General features: G+C 42.2%; 1 protein-coding gene, 1 long non-coding RNA gene and 1 pseudogene across 4 annotated transcripts in view; 2 read left to right on the top strand and 1 right to left on the bottom strand.

Annotated features, from left to right (window-relative positions):
* Positions 1–23,413, top strand: part of LOC117510360 — a 903,074-nt gene that overhangs the window by 387,154 nt on the left and 492,507 nt on the right. The window lies entirely within an intron of this gene.
* kiaa0825 (KIAA0825 ortholog) overlaps positions 1–23,413 on the bottom strand; it is a 429,491-nt gene that overhangs the window by 130,721 nt on the left and 275,357 nt on the right. Inside the window, exon 23 of one of the 3 annotated variants that reach the window (XM_034170047.1) lies at positions 11,279–11,411. The exons of the other annotated variants lie outside the window; for them this stretch is intronic. Coding sequence (XP_034025938.1) covers positions 11,294–11,411 — 118 coding nt within the window. The 3' untranslated portion in view covers positions 11,279–11,293. Of the gene's footprint in view, positions 1–11,278; positions 11,412–23,413 lie in introns of those variants that run through there. 3 annotated transcript variants of the gene reach the window in all.
* LOC117511391 lies at positions 5,777–5,895 on the top strand (annotated as a pseudogene).

The raw sequence follows: 23,413 nt of genomic DNA, 5'->3' as shown, positions 1-23,413 counted from the left end.
GCAAAATACAAACATATCCGTAGGTAAAATGCAGCTCATGAGAGGGCACTCGCTTGTGTGACTGTTCCTGCAACTTCTGACTACCATAGAAAAATTAAAATTTCAACGTTACTGATAACAAGACAACGGAGAAGGCCCGAAAAAATGCCACCAAAAAGAAAATCATACTCTGCAGATTACAAGTTACGACTGGTGAAATATGCATCCGAAAATGGTAACTGTCACAATATTATCATCTGAACTTTTCATGTTAAGTTAACATACCTGTATGTCCATGGGACTTATAGTCCAGTGCAACTTATTTATGGTTTATTTTTCTTTATAATGGATAAAGTGGCTGGTGCGACTTATACTCCGGTGCGACTTATTTATGGTTTATTTTTCTTTATAATGGATAAAGTGGCTGGTGCAACTTATACTCCGGTGCGACTTATAGTCCGGAAAATACGGTAATTGGAAAGCAAAATCTACTTCTACAAAATAGGTTCAAGTATGCAACAGTATGGACAATCAACAAGTAAAAATATATAAATTAAAATAAATAAAGTATATTTAAACAAATAAATACATAAAATGTTTTAAACCATTTACAGGACAATTATTATTTTTTTAACAACCTAAAACACTGTTAACTTGAACTGGCATTGGCTCAGATTCATGCAAAATATTTAGTGATACCATAATAAATGGTGATGAACTGCCTTGATATTTGATCAGTTCAGTCCAAAACTGAATTACTTCATCCTTGACTAACACACAAGCCTTCCACCATATTTAATCCATACTGGATTAAAACTGTTTTAGTTTGCTATGACCGTCAGTTAGACTTGTCAATGTCAAAGGCCATGTGACCAATACAAAGTTGATATACAACTTTCCGTTAGTGTTTCATAGTAAACATCGTTTTAGCTTTAACTAATTTCTTGAAATATCCATATTCATATATTGTAAATAAGTTTTGACCTTTCAAAGTCACCCAATGTCAAAGGCCATGCAATGAACAGAACAGTGACATCTGATTTCATATTAATGTTTAATCCTCTCCCTCCCAACTCTTCTGTACTTAGCTGCACGGTGAAACCGTCTGATAAGACCAATGATTAAGTTGTGCACATATCATTCATCACAGAACCTACTGTGGACAAACTGTATCTGCATAAATTACTGACCAATTCTCATTTAAGTCAAAATGGGAGCTTTGGTACTGTCAAGACATGAAGTTTGTAAAATGTGTAAAAAAAAATATAATTTTGCCTGGCCTGAAGAGGATAAATAGGAACTATAGATGTATCTGCAACCAATTTAAATCTTCAAATACAGTCTTAATTTAAGCACTTGGGGTGGCACAGTGGTTTAGTAGTTAGTAGTTAGCACCAGAGGTGGGTAACCCTGGTTTCAAAGAGTAAAGGTCCTACCATGTGTTGTTTCTAACTGTGCATCTAATATAGGTGACTTCATTGGTTAGCTCAGCTACCTGCCTGAAGAGCTGACTGGTTCCGGCCTCCTCCGCTTGGGAAAGAAAGGAGGCAGGCCCACACTGGCCAGTGAAGTCACCTACAAGAAGTGGGGACATTTATTTATTTATTTATTGCTATTTTACTTTAATTTTGGGCATCAGTGAACACCCACTTAACAGAGGCATTCAGTGCAAAGACCTCCGCAGCCAGTGAAATGGAGTAACTTGCTGCTGATTAGCAGCCTCCTTTTCCACCCTAGCGGAAACCAGCCAACTTGAAGAGTTGGACTAATTACAATCAGCTGGTGAGAGGATGGAACCAATATGTGGTAGAACTTTCACTCACTAAAGCTGGGATTACCCACCTCTAGTTAGCACTGTTGCCTCACAGCAAGAAAGGCATGGGTTCACTTCCTGCCTGGCCCCTTCTTGTGTAGAGTTTGCGTGAGTTCCTTCTGGGTGAAACTTCTAAAGACATGCAAGTTAGGTTAACTGGAAGCTTTGAATTGACTGCAGGTGTGAATGTGTTTGTCTATCTACATGTGGCCCTGTGACCAGTGATGCCGGTAACGCGTTACTCTAATCTGACCACTTTTTTTTTTAGTAACGCGTTAGTCTTTCCAAATTAGTAACCAGATTAAAGTTACTTCTCCAAGTCACTGTGCGTTACTATTATTTTTGCATTGTGGGTCGATAGCAGCATTAAACTTGGTCCGTGGGCAGGGGGTCGGGGTTCAACTGAACTGCCCACTTTAAGCGAGCTGTGAGCTTTTCATCCGTGGTTTTTTGCAGCAGCTCGACTCGTCCTCACCTCTTAAAGCGCGGTGACAACAGCACACCTGCACTGAGATTTACAAAGACATTTTTATGCTTCTTTTTTTTTCTGAGCCGCTCCGTATCTGCTGCTAAAAACAGCTGATCCTCCGCGACGCGTCAACAACTAACACTATTTTCCACTCAAATGCACCTAAACTCTCTTTGTTGAGGACTACATGATGTGAAAACGCAATAAAACTTTCTTACCTGTAAATCTGGTCATGTTTTCTGCATAAATAAATGTTATCCATTCTTTGTGCTCAAACGCCAAAGCAGGGGCGAATCCAGATGGAATGGGGCGTGGGGCAGGGATGTGCCCCCCCACAACACCCCTAGATTAAAGGTCCAGTTTTGAAGCCTTTTTTTTTACTACAACTACTAATACTACTTAAAATAATAATAATTTCGACAAGTAAAATGTTTAGAGAGAATTTAAATGTTAGAAAAATGTTAGAATGAATTTAATAATTACATTTATAAACAGTGTAGTTTAGAAATTGCAAGTTTTACTGTTACAGTGCTGTCAACAGTTAAATATGAGGTCAAGAAAGAGGTCTTTATTTTACTTTTTATAAAACAAGTATTTATTTTCATTGAAGTCAAGAAAGGGTGACTATAAAGTGAGTTTTGGCAAAACAGGTATCACTGTCATGTTGAGGTGGGTTGTTGTCGATAGCTGGGGAAAGTAACTAAAAAAGTAACTAGTAATCTATAGTTACTTTTCCAATTGAGTAATCAGTAAAGTCACTAAGACTGGTGTCCTGTCCAGGATGAACCCATCATCTTGCCCGATGACTGCTGCGGTAGGCTCCAGGCCACCTGTGATCCTTAATTAATGTAAGCGCGTATAGAACATCAATGAATATAAGAATTTGGCCAAAAGTGTGACCTTCAATCATTGCACTAGGTTTGTTCCACGTTGAACAGATATACAGGACTAGAGTTGGGAATTGATGAGATATTGATGCATTATGGATTCTGATTATCAGTCAGATAGATAGATAGATAGATAGATAGATAGATAGATAGATAGATAGATACTTTATTCATCCCAAAGGAAACTTAATCAATTGCCTTAATGATTAGTGAACAGTTGAGGGAGGTGGTGGCGTAACAGCTTACACGTTGGACTGGGACGCCAGCGACTCGGGTTTGCTTCTCGATCGTAGCCACGCTCCCGACTGGCACTCTTAACATCGGTGCTGGGGAGGAGGGAGAGACACGTGCCGTGGGCCCTTCTGGAAACAAGTTTCGTGCTTTCCTTGGTTACTCACGTTAAATATGATCCTCTCTCTTTCTTTGTCAGTGTGGGAAAAGATTTTTTGCATTTGAGGCATATGATTCCAAGGGGTTGAAAATCTTGCAATCAGATCTCAACTGGAACTAGTTTGTGATTCCAATTGGTACACAGGACAGAAAACAATTCCCCTACGTGAGTGTACCTATCAAGCCTCTGAATCCTTTTACTCACCTTTGAGGATTGCTTCATTTACAAGAATTTAGCAGCTCTGTCGACATTAATCTCAGTTCTGCTGTGTCATTTAGTGCTCCACACCTGTGCACTTTTACTGTTGTGAACATCTGGTGTTAGGTTGGTACTTCCTGGGAAAACCTTCTTCAGGAGGGGGATGGCGAGGGGGGCTTGCTTTTTATATTTCTAGAAACAGCAGTTTGATTGGGTTGAACATAAGATACAATTGGTGCTTAGTATTCATAGCAACAGTCTCTGTGACTAAAGACAGAAAGATCCAAGTTTTTAAAATTGACTCCACCTGAGAAGCACACATTTGCACAAAATAAATAAATAAATAAACTCTACAGCAATGTCTATTTATTATCAAAGTTTTTGCCCACATGAATGTTGGCCCCTGAGACTTCACGTTGTTAATATAAATGATGCACAAACAGGTGCACAATTCCTGCCCAAGAAGAATGGTGTCTAATGAAGACACAAGCGGGCACTGTTAAATGAGTATTTTGGCTTTTAGTTAACCTGCGACAGAATGAGGGCAACCAAGGCAAACGCAGCCAGGATGAAATATATGGAGTTAAATTAGAAATGGAAATTTGCGAGCGGGAGGAACGGCTCAGGGGAGTGAGTTGGGGGAAACAAAGAGGAATCTCCTCAGTATTATGAAGGGGATAATTGAGATATCTAAAATGTGCTTTTTCACCAGTGCTGGGTTAAAAAAAAGAAAAAGAAGAAGGAGGAAGGGATGTGGGGAAAAGAGAAGGAGATAAAAAAGAGGAAGTGGGAGAGAAGAGAAAGAGAGAGGCAAGTCTAGAGGGAGGTGACAGTGGTGCATGTGGCTGTGCTGTCTGTCTGACCTGATTGCAAATAAGCGAAGGAGCTCCGCCGTGGCCCAGAAGCACTTCCCTGTGCGCGCAACTCTGCTCCCTCACAAACACACACATACACGTCTTTTCCCTTTAATACGACTTCTTAATGGTGGTTGTACACAGAGCAGCGAAATGTGCACACGATGATGTGTGTAACTGCTGAGGAAGGGGACAAGGCGAGGGAAAAGGATGTGTAGCGAGACAGCGAGGGGTGGGGTGGGGGGAGAGAAGGAGGGGCAACGGCAGGGTTTTGGAGATGCATTTGCAATTTAAAATGTGGTTTGGTATAATGAAAATGTAAAGCAGTGGTTTTATTTTATTCAGTGTGGCAGGTTCAGATTCCCAGAGAAGCTCCACTCGAGCAATCAGTCCATTAATAATTGAATTTCGTTCGGGAGCTGCGTGCGCTTGTGTAAGTGAGTATATGAGTGTGACTATGCGCACGCGCGCATGTGTGTGTGTGCATCAGTACATGTGAACCTAACACGAGCGTGCGAAAGTGCACACGACAAACCTCTATTCTTTCCAGCTGCTGACCCCAATGTGAAGCAACCAATTAGAGATCTTTATTTAATTGCTGGACGGTTCGTCTTCACTACACACTGCTATGCTCTGTCAACGACTGGCATAGAGACCGTGAGGCAGGGCCAGACACACACACACACACACACACACACACACACACACACACACACACACACACACACACACACACACACACACATAAATAAATGCTCACACATGATAGTAATCCCAGTGGAACGTGCCTTAATGTAGCTGCTAACTATCTTAAGTGAAGGGGACAATGTTACTTTGCTTTGATATCAACATGCGCACACCAAATCAGACATTAATTCCCAATCTCTCCATTCAGCCTGGTCACAACCACACAAGAAACCACACAAGTGCACGTACAAACCCTGACTTCAGCCTTTAAATCTTAATTCAGAATTTGATATGGATACAACTGTCCAGCAGGTGCCGCTATCTGGCAAGTGGCAGCACATGATACAATGTGTTCCTTTTCATGTGGACTCTGGAACAATGTATGAAATAAACATGGGTATTTACAACATTTTGAAAGGTTTTACAGCAGCTTTTCAAGTTCACCATGAGTAACATATCGTGCAGTTGTAGTTTTATCAAGTCTCATTCATATATTCCATTTGCAGCCAATCTGCTCTGTGTGATTCTGATCCCGTCAGATCTCAGAAGCTAAGCAGTGTGGGGCCTGGTTAGTACTTGGATGGGAGACCTCTTCAGAACACCAGGGACTGTGTGTGTTTCTTCAGGTAAAACTGGAGTTGCATCAGGAAGGGCATCTGGAGTTTAACTTGTGCCAAATACCAATGAGGATCTGGCTATAGCCACTTCGCTGTGACCCTGAACAAACGGGAGCAGCTGAAAGGACAACTTCATATATTCCGTTTCTCACCAAATTCTGGTTTTACTTTATATATATATATATATATATATATATATATATATATATATATATATATATATATATATAGACACACACACACACACACACAGTTGTATGCAAAAGCTTGGGCACCCCTGATAATTTTTATGATTTTCCTTTATAAATCATTGGTTGTCTGGATCAGGAATTTCAGTTAAATATATCATATAGCAAACAAACACACTGATATTTGAGAAGTGAAATGAAGTTTCTAGTATTTACAGAAAGTGTGCAATAATTATTTAAACAAAATTAGGCAGGTGCATAAATTTGGGCACCCTTGTCATTTTATTGATATGAATACATTTAGCACTAATTATTGGAACACAAAATTTGATTGGTAAGCTCACTGACCCTTGATCTCCTTACACAGGTGAATCCAATCATGAGAAAGTGTATTTAAGGTGGCCATTTGCAAATGTTTCCCCTCTTTGCATCTCTTCTAATGAGTGGCATTATGGGAGCCTCTAAACAACTCTCAAATGACCTTTAAACACAGATTGTTCAACATCATGGTTTAGGGGAAGGATACAAAAAGCTATCAGAGAAGTCAGTTGTTTGTTTCCACTGTGAGGAACATAGTGAGGAAATGGAAGACAGCAGGCACAGTACTAGTTAAGGCCCGCAGTGGTAGGCCAAGAAAAATCTCAGATAAGCTGAAGCGAAGGATGGTGAGAACAGTCATAGTCAACCCACAGACCTGCTCCAAAGACTTACAACATGATCTTGCTGCAGATAGTGTCTCTGTGCATTATTCAACTATATAGCGCACTTTGCACAAAGAGATGCTGGATGATGCTGTAATGCAGAGGAAGCCTTTTCTGCGTACACACCACAAACAGAGTCACTTGAGGTATGCTAAAGCACATTTGGACAAGCCAGATTCATTTTGGAATAAGGTGCTGTGGACTGAAGAAACTAAAATTGAGTTATCTTCACATACAATCCCAATTTCAATGAAGATGGGACGTTGTATAAAACAGAATACAATGATCTGCAAATCCTCTTCAACCTATATTCAATTAAATACACCACAAAGACAAGATATTTAATGTTCAAACTGATAAACTTTATTGTTTTTGTGCAAATATTTGCTCATTTTGAAATGGATAGATTCAACAAGGTGTTGAAAACATTCCTCAGAGACTGGTCCATATTGACATCATGGTATCACACAGTTACCCATTCAACCAGTCTGCCCATTCTCCTCTGACATCAACAAGGCTTTTTTGTCCACACAACTGCTGCTGACTGGATATCTTCTTTTTTATCTGACCATTGTCTGTAAACCCTAAAGATGGTTGTGTGTGAAAATCCCAGTAGATCAGCAATTCTTAAAATACTCAGACCAGCCCATCTGGAACCAACAACCATGCCACATTCAAAGTCACTTAAATCCCCTTTCTTCCCCATTCTGATGCACGGTTTAAACTCCAGCAAGTCGTCTTCACCACGTTTAGCTGCCTAAATGCATCAAGTTGCTGCCATGGAGTTGGCTGATTAGCTATTTGTATTAACAAGCAATTGAACAGATGTATTAATAAAGTGGTCATTGAGTGTATATTTCACTTCATATTTGCCAATGTAACTTAACTTGCTAGCTTATAAAAGCCTGCTCCAGTAGGTGGCAGACAGTTATGGGATATTATGCTGTAAGATTGTTTTTTTTTTTGGTTTGTTTGTTTGTTTTTTAAAATGATCTGTGGCATAAAAATTCACCAGATTACTGCAAATTAGAAATGTATAAAATGTTACCATGTACTAGTTTTTAGGATGGTCTGCACAAGCTAGCGGGAATGGAATAACCAACACAGTTACCCACTCATCTACATTTTGATGTAGAAGTCCAATGTTGTGCCCAGCACAGGGATAACTGGCTCATCGGGGCATCTTGGTGTCACTATGAGCATGTGGAAGGGGACCATTCAAATCTGTACAGATCTGAACGGAATTTGCTTTACAGCAGCAGAAATGTGAATGTCACTGAAACTAACCACACACTTAATCTCTAAGAGAACAAAAAGGGTACTAAAACAAGACACAAAACAGGTCAGGCCTGCTCTGTGAACATGTGCTGATACTGTGCATTGCTGCATCTACAAAGTGAGGGAGTCATACATTACATCATCTCCTAAAATTATCCATTGACCTGCTGCAGCCAGGTGTTACATGAGTGTGTCCAATGCACAGGAAAGTTGCTGTGGTCCTCAGCAATGAGGCACCTGTGTGCTTATCAGAATCTGAGAAAAGTCATGCTTGGCAACAGTTTCTATGCTGATTCATGTAACAAACCTCACAATGGTCTACTGAAGGCCAGGTTTTACTTCTGTGCTGCAGCACCTGTAAGTGGCATTTGATTAATACAGAGAAGACAAATATGGGTAATCAAACAATTTAGAAACCTTTTGCTGCACTGACATGCACTCCAGCCAATGTTAAAAAGGAGAGGATTTGTTGAATATACAGCTATAGTCAGGTGATGGGCTTAAACTGCAACAAAATAACAGAGGAGATGGATGTGCCTGATGTTCACATCACACACTGTGAAACGCAGATGAGTTTCACCACACAGGATACATACTGTATTATCACAAGAGACACAAAATGCTATGCAATACTCAGCAAACAGCTGAAACCTGTTTCCACTCCAGACTTCTTCTATGATGCTTTATGGCACCAGCATGGAGAACTGTCCCCAGTGGTGATGTCTAACAGGAAAGATGAACAGCCATGCAACTATCTCTGAATTTTGGTCAAGATGACACCAATTGCAAAGTAAAAGATAACCCAATGGGACCAATAACACAATCTAAAACAGATAGTACAAGTACATTTGGGCCATGTTCAAACTGCACTTTGCTATTTACAGAGTGTGTAATCTGAGTGCAAAGCAAAGTGCAGGCTGCAAAATTGTTTGGCTTTAGTGCACCAAAATGTGGCGTAATGTGTCACAGCACGAGTGGCAAGTAGCCACCAAAGCTCCCTGAGGTGAAGCAGTAAGGTGAAGTTTCATTTTATGTATTTCTGTTACTGTTTATTTTTATTTCCTTAGTTATTTTTAATTCCGTTTTGTTGTGTGTCCATGTATGCATGTCGTGAATTCACCTATGTAAGGCATACGTATCTGAATATTGTGCAGCATAAATACGAGAAATAAATTGCACTCCACTTTGACAAGGTTTTTGTTGGTCTATGGTCATATGGTCAATCGTCACACCTCATCTGAAGAACAGTGTACCCATGAGCACACAAATAACTGCAAGTTCATCCCAGATTTAAAGTATGTCAGCAAGAAAAGAAATTATCAATAACACTTGCTCTGCACTCTGCGCTAATTTGTGTCCAGTGGAAGACAGTTAAGTTACCGCTGATACAAAGTCATTCCTGTGGTACTATAGGATTCTCCTGACAGATCTAGCACCAAAGAAATACAGTCATTCTCTCAGCTCTACCAGAGGTACAGCATTACTTCAGAATTTCCCAGAAAGCTTGAAAGCTCATTTCCATGTATGTTGTTATAAAGTTTATGTTTCTCATGTATATACTGGCGCTCTGATAACACCTCACAATTTAACACCTCCAAAACAAGCAAAGAACATTGCTGCTGCTTCCTCTTTTGGTCCTGGCTTCCTGACTCCTTCTGTGCCTTAACATCCCTCCATCCTTCCTCTCTGACCTAAATTAGAGCTCTCACCTCCTTCCCTTCCTTCCTCATCCTCTCTCCCCATCCCTCTCTCTCTCTCTCTCTCTCTCTCTCTCTCTCTCTCTCTCTCTCTTGCTGTCAGAGAGCATCAGATCATCAGTTAGATCCATGGCCAAGGCCAAGTTGGCCTCTCTGCTCTCAGCACTCTACCACAACACATCATTACATTTGACAGCAGGACTCCACAACACACCACACACACACACACACACACACACACACACACACACACACACACACACACACACACACACACACACACACACACACACACACACACTCACGCATACAGTTAGGTTTGTGTGTGTCATCCCGTCTCGCTTGCACACTCGCACAAACGCGTTTTATTGTGCAAATACAGTTTTACAGATTGCTTGGTCAGGTTTCATAAAACAGAGATTTAAAATGAGGAGGAGGTGGAGCAGTGAAGTGCAACACTTCCAAAATCAACAGCAGCAATATGCCATCGCTGGGGGGGAGTGTTAGCCTCTGCATAACACTTCCAAAGAGAGGGATTGTCCCTCTTAAAAGCTGTAACGGCCAAATGGTACATGTATATCTGTATGCATGTGTGTGGGTGGATTTCTTTTTTTTTTTTTTAAGGGAGGCAAGGGACTCCAGAGCTCCAACTAAGGTGTACTAAGGTTTACTGACACACACACACACACACACACACACACACACACACACACACACACACACACACACACACACACACACACACACACACACACACACACACACACACACACACACACACAATTCAGACTACACCCATGAATACACACAATCACCATGTACTACAGCAAACTGAACACTTTGCCCACTTTGATCGGTTACCAGAAATCAAGGCGGCAGGAAGGGTGAGAGGGTTGGGCTGTGGGGCTGGATACGTGAGTAAATACAGGGGGAGAATCACTGAAAACATTTGGGATACGATGCTTGGAGGTGGGGGGAAAAAGTGCCCACTTCCCACTCCTCTGGTGAGATGACAAGGGGGCGAGTCGAGGGGAAAAACAAAACACACTAATCTTCTGGCTTCGTAGGAAGCCACAAAGCATCATTTACACAGCAGAGTTAACAGGAGAGCACCGGGCTTCCTGATTTGCAGCAAGCAGCCTTGTTCTAGATAGAGATATTCAGACTGTCAGTATAAACTGCTTCTGTTTTCGTTTTGCATTTATTTCAATGCTAGACTCAGGGCATAAATTTTTCATCACCTGCTAAGCTATGAATAAAAGATTAAAAAAAGGAACCGAGAGGTGTGAGAGAGAGAGAGAGAGAGAGAGAGAATGAAGAAGGAGGTATAGGAAAAAGTACACAAATGTGGTGCACAGGCATTGTGTGCATTGTGGGTGTCTCCTTACTCTTTGCCCCCAGCTGCCCAATTCCACCAACCCCTTCACTCGTGTCCCAATATAGCTCTAGGAAGCGTGCAGCGGCTGCTGTGCAGGTTAAAGCTGCTATAATGAGCAGAAGGCAGAGGAGCAGCTCACCTTGGCTTTTTATAGGATTACCTGAGAGGTGAAACCTCTGCTCTGTGAGATAATTCATGCAAGTACTTCTTCTGTCTGTCTCTCTCTGCCCTCAGCGGTCTTTGACAGGCATGGCTAGAGTGAGATGTTGAAGAGCTGGCGCAAAAGACAGGTTCAGGTGTGGGTTAAAGAAAAGCAGAACGAAATGAAGGGACGGATAGAAGGATGAAGAAATGCAGAAAAGGAGAAGGGAAATCTGTTGCTCTCTAACTCTGTCTCTGTGTTGAGTTTATGAAGCTCTACATTTTTTCCTCATATGGACTATGACTGTTAAATCTGTATGTGCTTCACACCATTACCTCTCCTCTACCCAGCACGGTCACACAATGACACAATGCTACCAAAATTGTGAGCTGAGCTGGTGTCACAGTAACAATCCTCAGTTTTACTACAGTTAACAGATGTGACACTTTTTAAGTTTGTCCAGTGTGACTATCCTAGTGTGTTCTGGCTCCAACTCTCTTCGACACTTGCATGGACTGGGTGTTAGGTAGAGCTGTGAAGTCCAGCAACTTAGGTGCCATTGTTGGTGAGGAATCATTCACTGGCCTGGACTTTGTGGACAATGTTGTGATCTTTGGAGGATCATCTTGAGAAGCTGAGTGAGGAGTTGAAGAGTCTGTGTTTGAACTGCCCTGGATTAAGACTAAGATTCAGACTTTCATTGGTTTCATGTGATCAGACATCAAATGCAAAATGTTTATGCTGAATATGTCAAATTTGTTGAAAGATTTACTTTTCCCAGCTGTGACAACCATGTCTTTGGGACATCAGCCTTTGAGACTGAGAGATTAGATGAGGAAAAGTTTTTGGAGTTATGAAGTTGCCGGACACAGATTCTGATTGATTCTGATACACAGATACAATACACAGATTGATTCTGAGCTGCATTCACCCACTTCTGATGACATGCACGTTGTGTGAATTGATGACTGTAAACTGTATGACTGTAAACTGTAAACTGTAGGTGTGAGCGAGAGTGTTTGTCTACATGTGTCGACACTGCGATAGAATGCAATCCCAACCTCTCACCCAATGATCACTGGGGTAGGCTCAAGCCTCCTTCCCCTGAAAAATGAATGAATTCATCTGACTTGCATGTCTCTGGAAGAGAGAGGAAACCAGAGCACTCAGAGGGAAACCACACAAACACAGGAAGCACATGCAAACTTCACACAGGGAGAAGCAGACACAGGACCTCCTTGGTGTGAGGTAACAGTGCTAACCACTAAACCACTGTGCTACCTTCATCAGCCACATTTAAACAAAGCCATGGCACAATGACGGAATACTCCCAGTTCATCATGGGAAACCCTCCCAGACCTATTAAGGTTTTCCTTAGTAAGGAGTAAGGTTTAAACTGTGAGCTTTCGTGATGCATATCCATGAAAGTGAGAACAGGACTTAATCCTAACACACAAGCATTAAAACATAACCATCTCTAAAACAGATTAAAAATCAAAATACCTAATACATACGCATCATATACATTCATTCATTTTCTATACCTGCTTACTGCAATCAAGGGCCAAGTGGGGGTGGGGTGGGGTGATGTGGGGGGTGGAGCCTGTCCCAGCAGTCATAGAGCTTGAGACAAGTACATGCTGGATAGGACGTCAGTCTGTCTCAGGGCACACATCATACAATTCAGCAAAAATTAAATCAATATAATGGTCAAAACTACAAAACACTCAGGGACACAGTGAGAAGCTCAAATATCTGGAAGGGACTCAGCATAGGCCTGGTGCTCCTTCGCATCAAAAGGAGCCAGCTGAGGTAGTTTGGGTATCTGGTGAGAATGCCACTGTTACCACTGTTGCTCTGGGAGTTGATAAGGTTAGACCTTACCTGTGTGAAGCGCTTTGAGGCAACTCTGTTGTGATTTGGCGCTATATAAATGAAAATAAATTGAAAATTGAATGCCCCCTCATGGTCTCCCTAGGGAGTTCTTCCAGGCATGTCCAACTGGGCAGAGGCCCCGGGGAAGACCCAGAATATGTTGGAGGAATTATATCTCCCAGCAGATTTTGGATAGTGTTTGAATCCCCAGGAAGAGTTAGAAGGTTTAGCTGAGAGGGAAGTATGGAATGAGCTGCTTGGTATACTGCCACCATGACCCCGACCCGGATAAGTGGCAGACAATGAATGAATGATGGAATGAATTAATCAAAAACAAAACAGAAACAACATTATTGCATTTGTAACTTTTTAAATAACTAAGAATTGGTGCCAAGGTTCTTTCTTCCATTCTAACTGCAGGCCAGATGTTTTTTTAAGGTATCGCTCCACTGATTTATGCCTGGCTTGAAACCTAAGACACCAGAACAATGGCAGCTGTGATTAGAGTGTGTATGATCGAGAGAGGCATGAAACAGCTGGCAGTTTAACTGCAAACTCACAAAACCATTATTATACATACAGTTTTGCAGTTAATTTTTCTTTTAAAGAAATCCAATTTTGGGGAAAAATTTTTTGGGGAAAAGTGGATAGATAGAGTTTTTGCAAAACAACTTTCTTTTGGGGGTGCACATAGAAGCAAATTATTTGCATAAAGTGCCTTTTTGAATGGTGCATACGGGCAAGTGCATGATGCAAAATGTAAACAACATCAGTGACCCTTCACCTTGTGTGTGTGTGAGAGAGAGAGCGGAAGCTTAGACTCACATGGAGGGAGCCTGACACCTAATGCACTCTTAGGATATCTGTTTGAGATCAGCAGCTACATGTATGAGTCACAACACTCCCACTCAGCAGTGCATCTGTTCAGGTGTACATAAGCATACAGATGCCTCAGCATGTAAAAAAAATGGTCTGACTCCTGTAAAATATATACAGTATACTGCAATGGCACAGAAAATCGAACACCTGCTCAGTAAGTGTGTTTGCACATATGCATAGAACCCTATAGACAGATCTGGCGTATTTACTGTGTGAGAGGTGAAATTCAAGTCAAGAAAGGGTGACTATAACATGAGTATTGGCAAAACGGGTTATCATTTACATGTTGAAACTACATACCAGGAGCAACTAGGGGATTTGTTGGGATGGTTGGGTTTTGAACCGAGCATCCTCTGGTCTGAAGCTCAGCGATTAACCACTAGAGTCCAGGGGTCTTCAACTCCAGTCCTTGAGGGCCGGTGTCCTGCAACTTTTAGATGTGTCTCTGCTTCAACACACCTGAGTCAATTAATGCGGTCATTAGCAGGACTCTGGAGAACTTGACTGCATACTGAGGAGGTAATTCAGCCATTTGGTTCAGGGCACTATAAATAAAATTTATATTTTATTTATAGTGCCCTTTTCATCAGTGATGTCAAGGGGCTACAGGTTAAAAAGACAAAATAAGAGCAAAAAACAAAAAACAAACAAAAAAAAACAAGCAGTCATATTTTAAAATGGAAAGAATTTAAAATAAACATCTAAAAGGAGGGACCACAAGTTTTGTTAAAAAGAAATGTCTTTAGACTCCTTTTAAAACAGTCAGTGGATTGTGGTGCCCTCAGGGTGTCAGGGAGGGCATTCCACAGGCATGAGGCAGCAGCACAGAAGGCCCTATCTCCCATGGCCCTTAGCCTAGTTCTGGGTGTGTGGAGATTTAAATGAGCGGAGCGTGAGGAACGTGTTGTGTTTTGTGGGTTGAGGAGTTCTTTGAGGTGGGGGGTGCATGTCCATAGATATATTGGTGTGTGAGGAGGGAGACCTTGTATTCAGTCCTGGTGGAGACGGGAAGCCAGTGGAGTGAGTGGAGGATGGGGGTAATGTGCTCATGTTTGCGCACTCTCATCAGGATCCTAGCTGCAGAGTTCTGGATGCATTGGAGCCTCTGCAGGCTCTTGCTAGGGATCCTGATGAGTAGCGCATTACAGTCATTAACAGTGCTGCAAGCACTATGATTGAGACGGTACTTGTCTGTCTTAATGTGCCATTGATTCCATGAATGTGTGATCAGTGAACAATCTTCACACATAGCAGTGGGGGCAGGTGTTACACTGTCATACCAGTCAATACACATTCAGCATTTTGTGGTACCTGTGCTGACTGCATGAGGTTGTACTTCATATGCATGACACTGCTTCCTGCCCAGAGAGCTGGATCTGCTTATTATCACAGTGCTGGCCAGCTCCAGTTTAAAGACACTGACAGTTGACAGCTGTAATACAACATAGCAGGCCCATAATTAATTACGTGATTTTGCTTTGCCTAGTTTGCATCCAGTGCACTGGTTTGCACTCAGTTCACATGCCTTCTTGGTAACAAACAGAACTTTGACACAACCCAAAAGCATTTACCCCACTGATTACTTCCCCACCATCGAAATATGGCCAATGATCCAGCACAAAAGCAACCCCAGACACTCAGACAACTTACTCAGCTTGTGCCACAATCAAGGCAAGATCCCCGCATCATCTGCAAAATCTGTGTCAGTGAAGCTTTCCGAAGTGACATAACCGGCCAAATCACTGAACTCCATAAGCCTGCCCACACCCAATCCATGCAAGCACTGAACTGAGTGAGAACCAGAACACATCCCTGATAAATATCAGAATACAAAAGAAGACAGAGATACTTCCTTCAAACGTCACAGCATCCACAGTGCTGTACACCAGTCTTCACGTGCACACCTCCAACTGGTGCTAAATGCTGCTGCTTGTCTTTTAATAAACACTTCCAAAGATGAGCATATTAGCCCTGTACTCTGCTCGCTCCACTGGCTTCCGGTTCATTTTAGAATTGAATTTAAGATTTTAATGGTCCATTTTTAGAGCCATTAATGGCCTTACCCCGTCTTACCTGTCTGAAATTTTAACTTTCCACACATACAGTAGGGCACTGTGGTCATCTGGTCAACTTTATTTAGAAGTGCTGAGGTTAAAATATAAACTATGGGGTCATTGTTCTTTTTGTTTCTTTTTTCTGATTTGGGGTTGTCCTTGCTTCCCAGCTTCTTTCACTATCCTATCAGAAAACAACTGTAAGCCATGCCTAAAAACCATAAAGGCCTCGCCAAGAGGAGCTGGCATAAACTGGTCACCCTGCCGTCCTGCTCCTTCTTTTGCCAGAATGCTTAATTGAAATTACCTCTCTCACACACGGGCATGCACACATACGCACAAGCACAATTTTCAATCAATGCTCCTCTATGCCATGTAACCTTCTCTTGTTATTCTCTTATCCTTTGACGATCCCTGCTTCCCTCCCATTTTTTTTTCTCTCTGCCAACTTCACTGAGCTTTTGCAAAAACTGAATCACTGTGACCCAAATGGCAAAAGAACCTGAGTGACATTACATAACCTTTTTGTGTTTATGGATTTGTGTCTTGGTGAATTTCCTTCTGCGTAGCAATACAACACATCGTAACAATGGCTGCTGTTTCATGTTGATTAAATTTCCCTCCCATTTTTTTGCTTCCTTCCTGTGTGTCTACTCACTTAAACGCCAAATGTCAACAGAATTCGGGCACATGGAGTGGCATCTGGTGCCACATTACCAAAACATGCATGGATACAAAAAAAAACCCCTCACAGCACGCCAAATTAACCTGGAGCACCGCCAAGGCAACAGCTACTCGCTAGGTAAGTACCACAGCGTCATTTACGTGCCTGTTGCGCACACCTACAACACTGCAACACACAACCAACAAATGTAGACACACATTGGCACTTTCAACCTCCCCCATGGCATTAGGCAATGACAAGGAGACAGAAGGGCCTTGTCTTTCCAAGCCATTCCTTTTCCCTAGCACATCCTGTACAGCTCCACGTCTAACCCCAAAAACACAGCTTAGTTCCACATTCTCACCGACAATCTGTTACAGAGGCCAACAGAGAGACTGTGTGTGATACGGTGCAGTGCCACGATATGTCTGATGTCTCCCCTCAAACTCACAGTTGTGTGCATCCTCAAATGTAGGAAAAACAATTTGGATTTAGAGGCTGTAGCACATCTAAACAGATGGTGGTCATATGACCCCCATCTACCACGTCAAGGAAAAAATATACTGTGATGAATCAGTCTATCTCCGTCCAAAGGATTCTATCACATGGCAATACTGCTAAGAAAGTTCTGCATTTTTATGAAGTAGCCTTTTAATTTATGTGCACCTAAGGTAATATTCAAATAACTCTTTTTGTTTTGTTCTTCATTACCGCTGCCAATGAGGTAATGCTTTAGCACATATTTGTTTGTCTGAAAGTATGATATCTTAAAAACTCCTAAATAGATGTCAATGATATTTGGTGCAACGGTGGACTTTGGATCAAGTTTAGCATTTGGTAGATTCTGAGGCAGATTCAGAACTGGGGTCATTTTAATTCATATTTGTATATAGTCTGTGGTGATTTCAGAACAGCACAACCACCTGCACTTCCAGTCCAGTTATATATTTTATTCAATATATTTTGGGCTGATGCTGAGACCATGATTCATGAGTTTGTCTCTTCTAGATTAGACTACTGCAATGTTCGATTTTCTGGTTTACCACAGTGCAGCATTAGTGCTTTCCAATTGGTTCAAAATGCTGCTGCCAGACTTTTTACATGAAGCAGAAAGTTTGACCACATTACACCCATTTTGGCATCTCTTCAGTGGCTTCCTGCCCCAGTGAGATCAGATTTTAAGGTTCTGCTACTAGCCTATAAAATTGTTCACAGACTGACACCTCCCTACCTCCCTACCTAATTAAACCCTACGTACCAGCCCGGGTTTTGCGTTCTCAAGGTGCAGGACTGCTTTGTGTCCCTAGGGTGAAATAAAAGTCTGCGGGTCACAGAGCTTTCTCTTACTGTGCCCCTGTTCTGTGGAATGATCTCTTTGCGTCAATAAAACAGTCAGACCCTGTAGAGACTTTCAAGTCCAGACTTAAGATGCACTTATTTTCCCTTTCGTATGGCTTTTTACTCTTTTAATTAATTTTAGGAAATGGAGCGTGCCGTGGCCTCAACTTTATCTAAATTCTGGGTCTTTTAGTGAAGCTTAGGGCTAGTGGCCAGCGATCACCTTAGTATTTCTTCTGTTTTTCTTGTTGCTTAATGCTGGCAAATTACACAGTGTTTGTTGTCTTTCTGATGCTTGATTCTGCTTTTTTTCCCCTTTTCTCTCTGTTTGAGGTGCGGCTCCATCCAGAGATGGGTGTGGTATCTGTTCTGGAAACCGTCCTGTGCACTGGCAACATTTCCTGTATGTTCGTTTTGTGAATTGTTCTGTAATTTATGTCTGTAGCATGGCCCAAGCAGAGGGTCACCCCTTTGAGTCTGGTCTGCTTGAGGTTTCTTCCTCAAAGGGAGCTTTTCCTTACCACTGTTGCTCTGGGGGTTGGTAAGGTTAGACCTTACTTGTATGAAGCGCCTTGAGGCAACTTTGTTGTGATTTGGTGCTACATAAATGAAAATAAATTGAAATTTTCATGTTACCATTACAAAATGCATGACATTTTCATGACATGATCAAGTTTCAGCCACTATTTTTAGCCCTAATGCTAACCATAACCCTAAATCTAAATGGTTGCTCATCTTGCATAAATTTTGACTCCGCACTGCAGTGCAATTCATCATGCCAATGCGTGTCATTTACATGGTACACTTGAAGGCGTGAAGCCTAGTTTGTGCACCGTTCACATCATGTTTACACCCAAGTTATGCACTTTTCATGCAATGCGTGACTGAAAATGGTGCACATCGGTACACAATGCCACACTATCACACAACTGATTTACACCATGTTCAAGTATTGTTGGAGTATTGTTGTGCATACATACTAATATTGTTGTGCATACCATGTCATACACCATGTCATACCATGGTGTATGACATGGTATGCACAACACGCACATTCCCACAAAGGCATGTATTGCCACAACCACTTTGCACATGGACAAAGCAGTCGTGGCATTATTTGGACCTATTTTGTCCCACTTGACGCCATGTTATAACCAATTCTTCTGCTTCTTGTCGAACAGCTGGGGGTGCTGCATCACAAATTTGGCCAGCGTCCTGGTTCCCTCATCCCTCTAATTGTATTCTGGTATTTCTTTCTTGCTGACTCCAATCCTTTTTTCTGCTTTGGTTGGACCTCTTCTTTGGAATCTTCAGTGCTGGAAATTCCACACTTGAGGAGGATGAAGGGAGAGGAATAGCCCTCTCCATCTATGCAATCTCTGACTCCAGCTGTCCCTCTGTGTCTGTTTCTTCTTCTTCAAGTGTTCCAGCCACTGCTGGTCTTGCTATTCGTTTTTTTTGTATTATTCTTGATAGGCATCTTGACGTTGTACCTCCTTCACTGTTGAGATGAGAAATCTATCAAGACTGATGATGGACTCACTATATGCACTGCAGAGTGTGCGACCACTGGTGTTTGGTGCGTGACGAGTGTGCAGTTGTCACTGATTGGTGCGTGAACAATGTGTGAAGTTGCCATGCCCAATGAGTGTCGAGATCATGGCATGCACAAAATGTCCGTGCGGTCCGCAAACTATAGAGGAATTCTTCCTGCCAGGGCCCTACTTGCCCACTTCATAACAAGTTAGAAGGCGTGAACGTTGCGCAATCTGTTGCAACCATGTCGCAAACAGTTTGTGATCTAATTGGGCCAGTGTGTGTCACTGCATGACAATGCGCGCCCTGTGTGCAATGACACGCAGTGTTTGCGAATAGGTTGCACAATGTTCACGATTAGTTCATGGAAGTGGCATGAAATTTTTGTGTGCCAGAATTTTTGAACATTTCAATATTTTCTTTGCACGTCCACCCAAAACATTGGCAACAGCGAACACCTCCCTCCTTGAGCTCGCCCGAGACTGGCAAATGCAGGTCGACCGTGGCCACAAACTCGTCTTTCCAACAGAGATAGTAGCAACTACTCTTAGGCCAGACCTTATCCTGTGGTCAACTTCTCAAAAACTTTTATACATCCTGGAGTTAACTGTACCTTGGGAAGCTGCTGTTGAAGAAGCGTACGAGTGAAAACATCTGAGGTACGCTGAATTAGCAGCCCAGGCAGAACAGCGCAACTGGACTACCAAGGTGTTTCCTTTAGAAGTTGGTTGCAGAGGGTTTGTTGCCAAAACCACAACCAGGTTACTGAAAAAGATGGGAGTGAAAGGGCATGCCTTCCGCCAAGCAGTGAAGGCACTTTCAGAGGCGGTGGAGCGAAGCAGCAATTGGCTGTGGATGAAAAGGAAAGATAATAACTGGGATATGAGATGACTGGTGAGGGGTAGAGACAGAGAGGGGCACACCTGGAATGTCAAGTGTTGTCATTAAGCCCTCCGGAGGTGTCTTGGGCCTAAATCAGTGAAACACTGAAGATGGAAGGTGCCCATCTGATGACCCCAATGATGTTGACACCCCTCTCTCACTCCAGATACGAAGTAAGAAGCTGTGCTAATGATTCATTCAAGGTATTGTTACATCAAGTCCTTTAAGCTTTAATAAAAGCACACTGGCACACAGCCTCATAGTTTACAGCAGTTTACGAAGAGTTTAATTATTGGTACGCAAGATTGCGTGCCAGTGCGGGGATCAAATGTGCACAACTATCAAGGTGGCTTAACCCTAAACATAACCCCAAAAGCCCAATCACCCCAAATTTATATTTATACGAGGGCTGTCAATAAAGTATAGGTCCTTTTTATTTTTTTTCAAAAACTATATGGATTTCATTCATATGTTTTTACGTCAGACATGCTTGAACCCTTGTGCGCATGCGTGAGTTTTTCCACGCCTGTCGGTGACGTCATTCGCCTGTGAGCACTCCTTGTGGGAGGAGTCGTCCAGCCCCTCGTCGGAATTCCTTTGTCTGAGAAGTTGCTGAGAGACTGGCGCTTTGTTTGATCAAAATTTTTTCTAAACCTGTGAGGCACATCGAAGTGGACACGGTTCGAAAAATTAATCTGGTTTTCGGTGAAAATTTTAACGGCTGATTTCAAGCTGAAAACCTCCACATTTCAGGCTCTACTGATCCAGGACGTCGTGAGAGAACAGAGAAGTTTCAGAAGAAGTCGGTTTCAGCATTTTATCTGGATATTCCACTGTTAAAGGAGATTTTTTTAATGAAAGACATGCAGACGGATTGCAGCGTCGGCTCGCAGCCACCGCGACGTCCTGGATCAATAGAGCCTGAAATGTGGAGGTTTTCAGCTTGAAACAGGCTGACGATGGCGCCTGGGAGCGCTGCGCGACGTCCCGCTCCATGGGAAGTTCTTAAAACGACAGTATCACCTCAAAATCTCTCATCAGCCGTTAAAATTTTCACCGAAAACCAGCTTAATTTTTCGAACCGTGTCCACTTCGATGTGCCTCACAGGTTTAGAAAAAATTTTGATCAAACAAAGCGCCAGTCTCTCAGCAACTTCTCAGACAAAGGAATTCTGACGAGGGGCTGGACGACTCCTCCCACAAGGAGTGCTCACAGGTGAATGACGTCACCGACAGGCGTGGAAAAACTCACGCATGTGCACGAGGGTTCAAGCATGTCTGACGTAAAAACATGAATGAAATCCATATAGTTTTTGAAAAAAATAAAAAGGACCTATACTTTATTGACAGCCCTCGTATGTATGTATATATATATACGAGGTCTATTAGACAATAAACCGACCCTTTTATTTATTTTTTTAGCTATATGGATTTGAATGACGTGCGATTCCACCAATCATGCTTGAACCCTCGTGCGCATGCTTGAGTTTTTTCACGCGTGTCGGTGACGTCATTTCCCTGTGGGCAGGCCTTGATTGAGATGTGGTCCCACCCTCTTGGTTGAATTCCTTTGTTTCACACGCTGATCGAGACGGCGCGCGTTGCTTTATCAAAATTTTTTCTGGACCTGTGAGCAATATCCGAGTGGATACTATTCGAGAAATTAAGCTGGTTTTTGGTGAAAAGTTTAATGGCTGATGAGAGATTATGGGGTGTTTCTGTCGCTGTAAGGACTTCCCACAGAGCGGGACATCCTGCAGCGCTTCCAGGCGCCGTCATCGGCCTGTTTTGACCTGAAAACATCCTAATTTAAGGCTTAATTCACCCAGGACGTCGTGAGAGAACAGAGAAGATTCAGAAGAGGCCGGCATGAGGACTTTATGTGGACATTCCACTGTTTAAGGACATTTTTTAATGAAAGACGTGCGCGCAAATTCGCCGAGGTCGTTTCCGTGACGACTCGGCAAATCTGTGTGCGCCGCGACAGGAAAAACACCTCCGTGTTGAAAACCATTTGTAAAATTCAGGCGGCTTTTGATGGCTTTCAACAAGTGAGTAACTGAGAAATTGTTTAACAGCTTGGGCATGTTCCAACTTGTCCGTTAAGGTGTTTTCCTGTCGCGACCCCCCGTGGTCGGGTGCGGCCCGACATGCGACTCTGCCCGCACATTCTTTCATTACAAAATGACCTTTAACAGTGGAATGTCCGCATAAACTCCTCATGCCGACTTCTTCTGAAAGTTCTCTGTTCTCTGACGACTTACTGGGTGAACAGAGCCTGAAATGTGGAAGTTTTCAACTTGAAACAGCAAGATGACGCCGCCTCAGAGTGCAGATCGCCATCAGGCGCCGTGGGCCGTCCTTACGGCGACACTACCAGACCAAAATCTTTCATCAGCCGTTAAAATTTTTACCGAAAACCAGCTGAATTTATCGAATGGTGTCCACTCAGTTGTGCCTTAGAGTTTTGAAAAAATTTTGATCAAACAAAGCAGCAGTCTCTGACTCATTCCTAAACAATGAAAAAATCGACGAGAGGGTGGGCCACTCCTCACTCAAAGACTGCCCACAGGCGAATGACGTAACCGACAGGCGTGAAAAAACTCTCGCATGCCCACGAGGGTTCAAGCATGTCTGATGTAATCACACGTGATTCAAATCCATATGGTTTTTGAAAAAAATAATAAGGTCGGATACTTTTCTAATAGACCTCATATACATATATACATATATATATATACATATATATATATATATATACATATACATATATATATATATATACATATACATATATATATACATATACATATATATATATATATATATACATATATATATATATATATATATATATATATATATAAGAAATACATTTAAAAAAATGGATCTCAAAATGCTCCTGT

Source organism: Thalassophryne amazonica, chromosome 5 (assembly GCF_902500255.1).
Source record: "Thalassophryne amazonica chromosome 5, fThaAma1.1, whole genome shotgun sequence".
Lineage (NCBI taxonomy): Eukaryota > Metazoa > Chordata > Actinopteri > Batrachoidiformes > Batrachoididae > Thalassophryne > Thalassophryne amazonica.
This window is presented reverse-complemented; position numbering and strand designations above follow the sequence as displayed.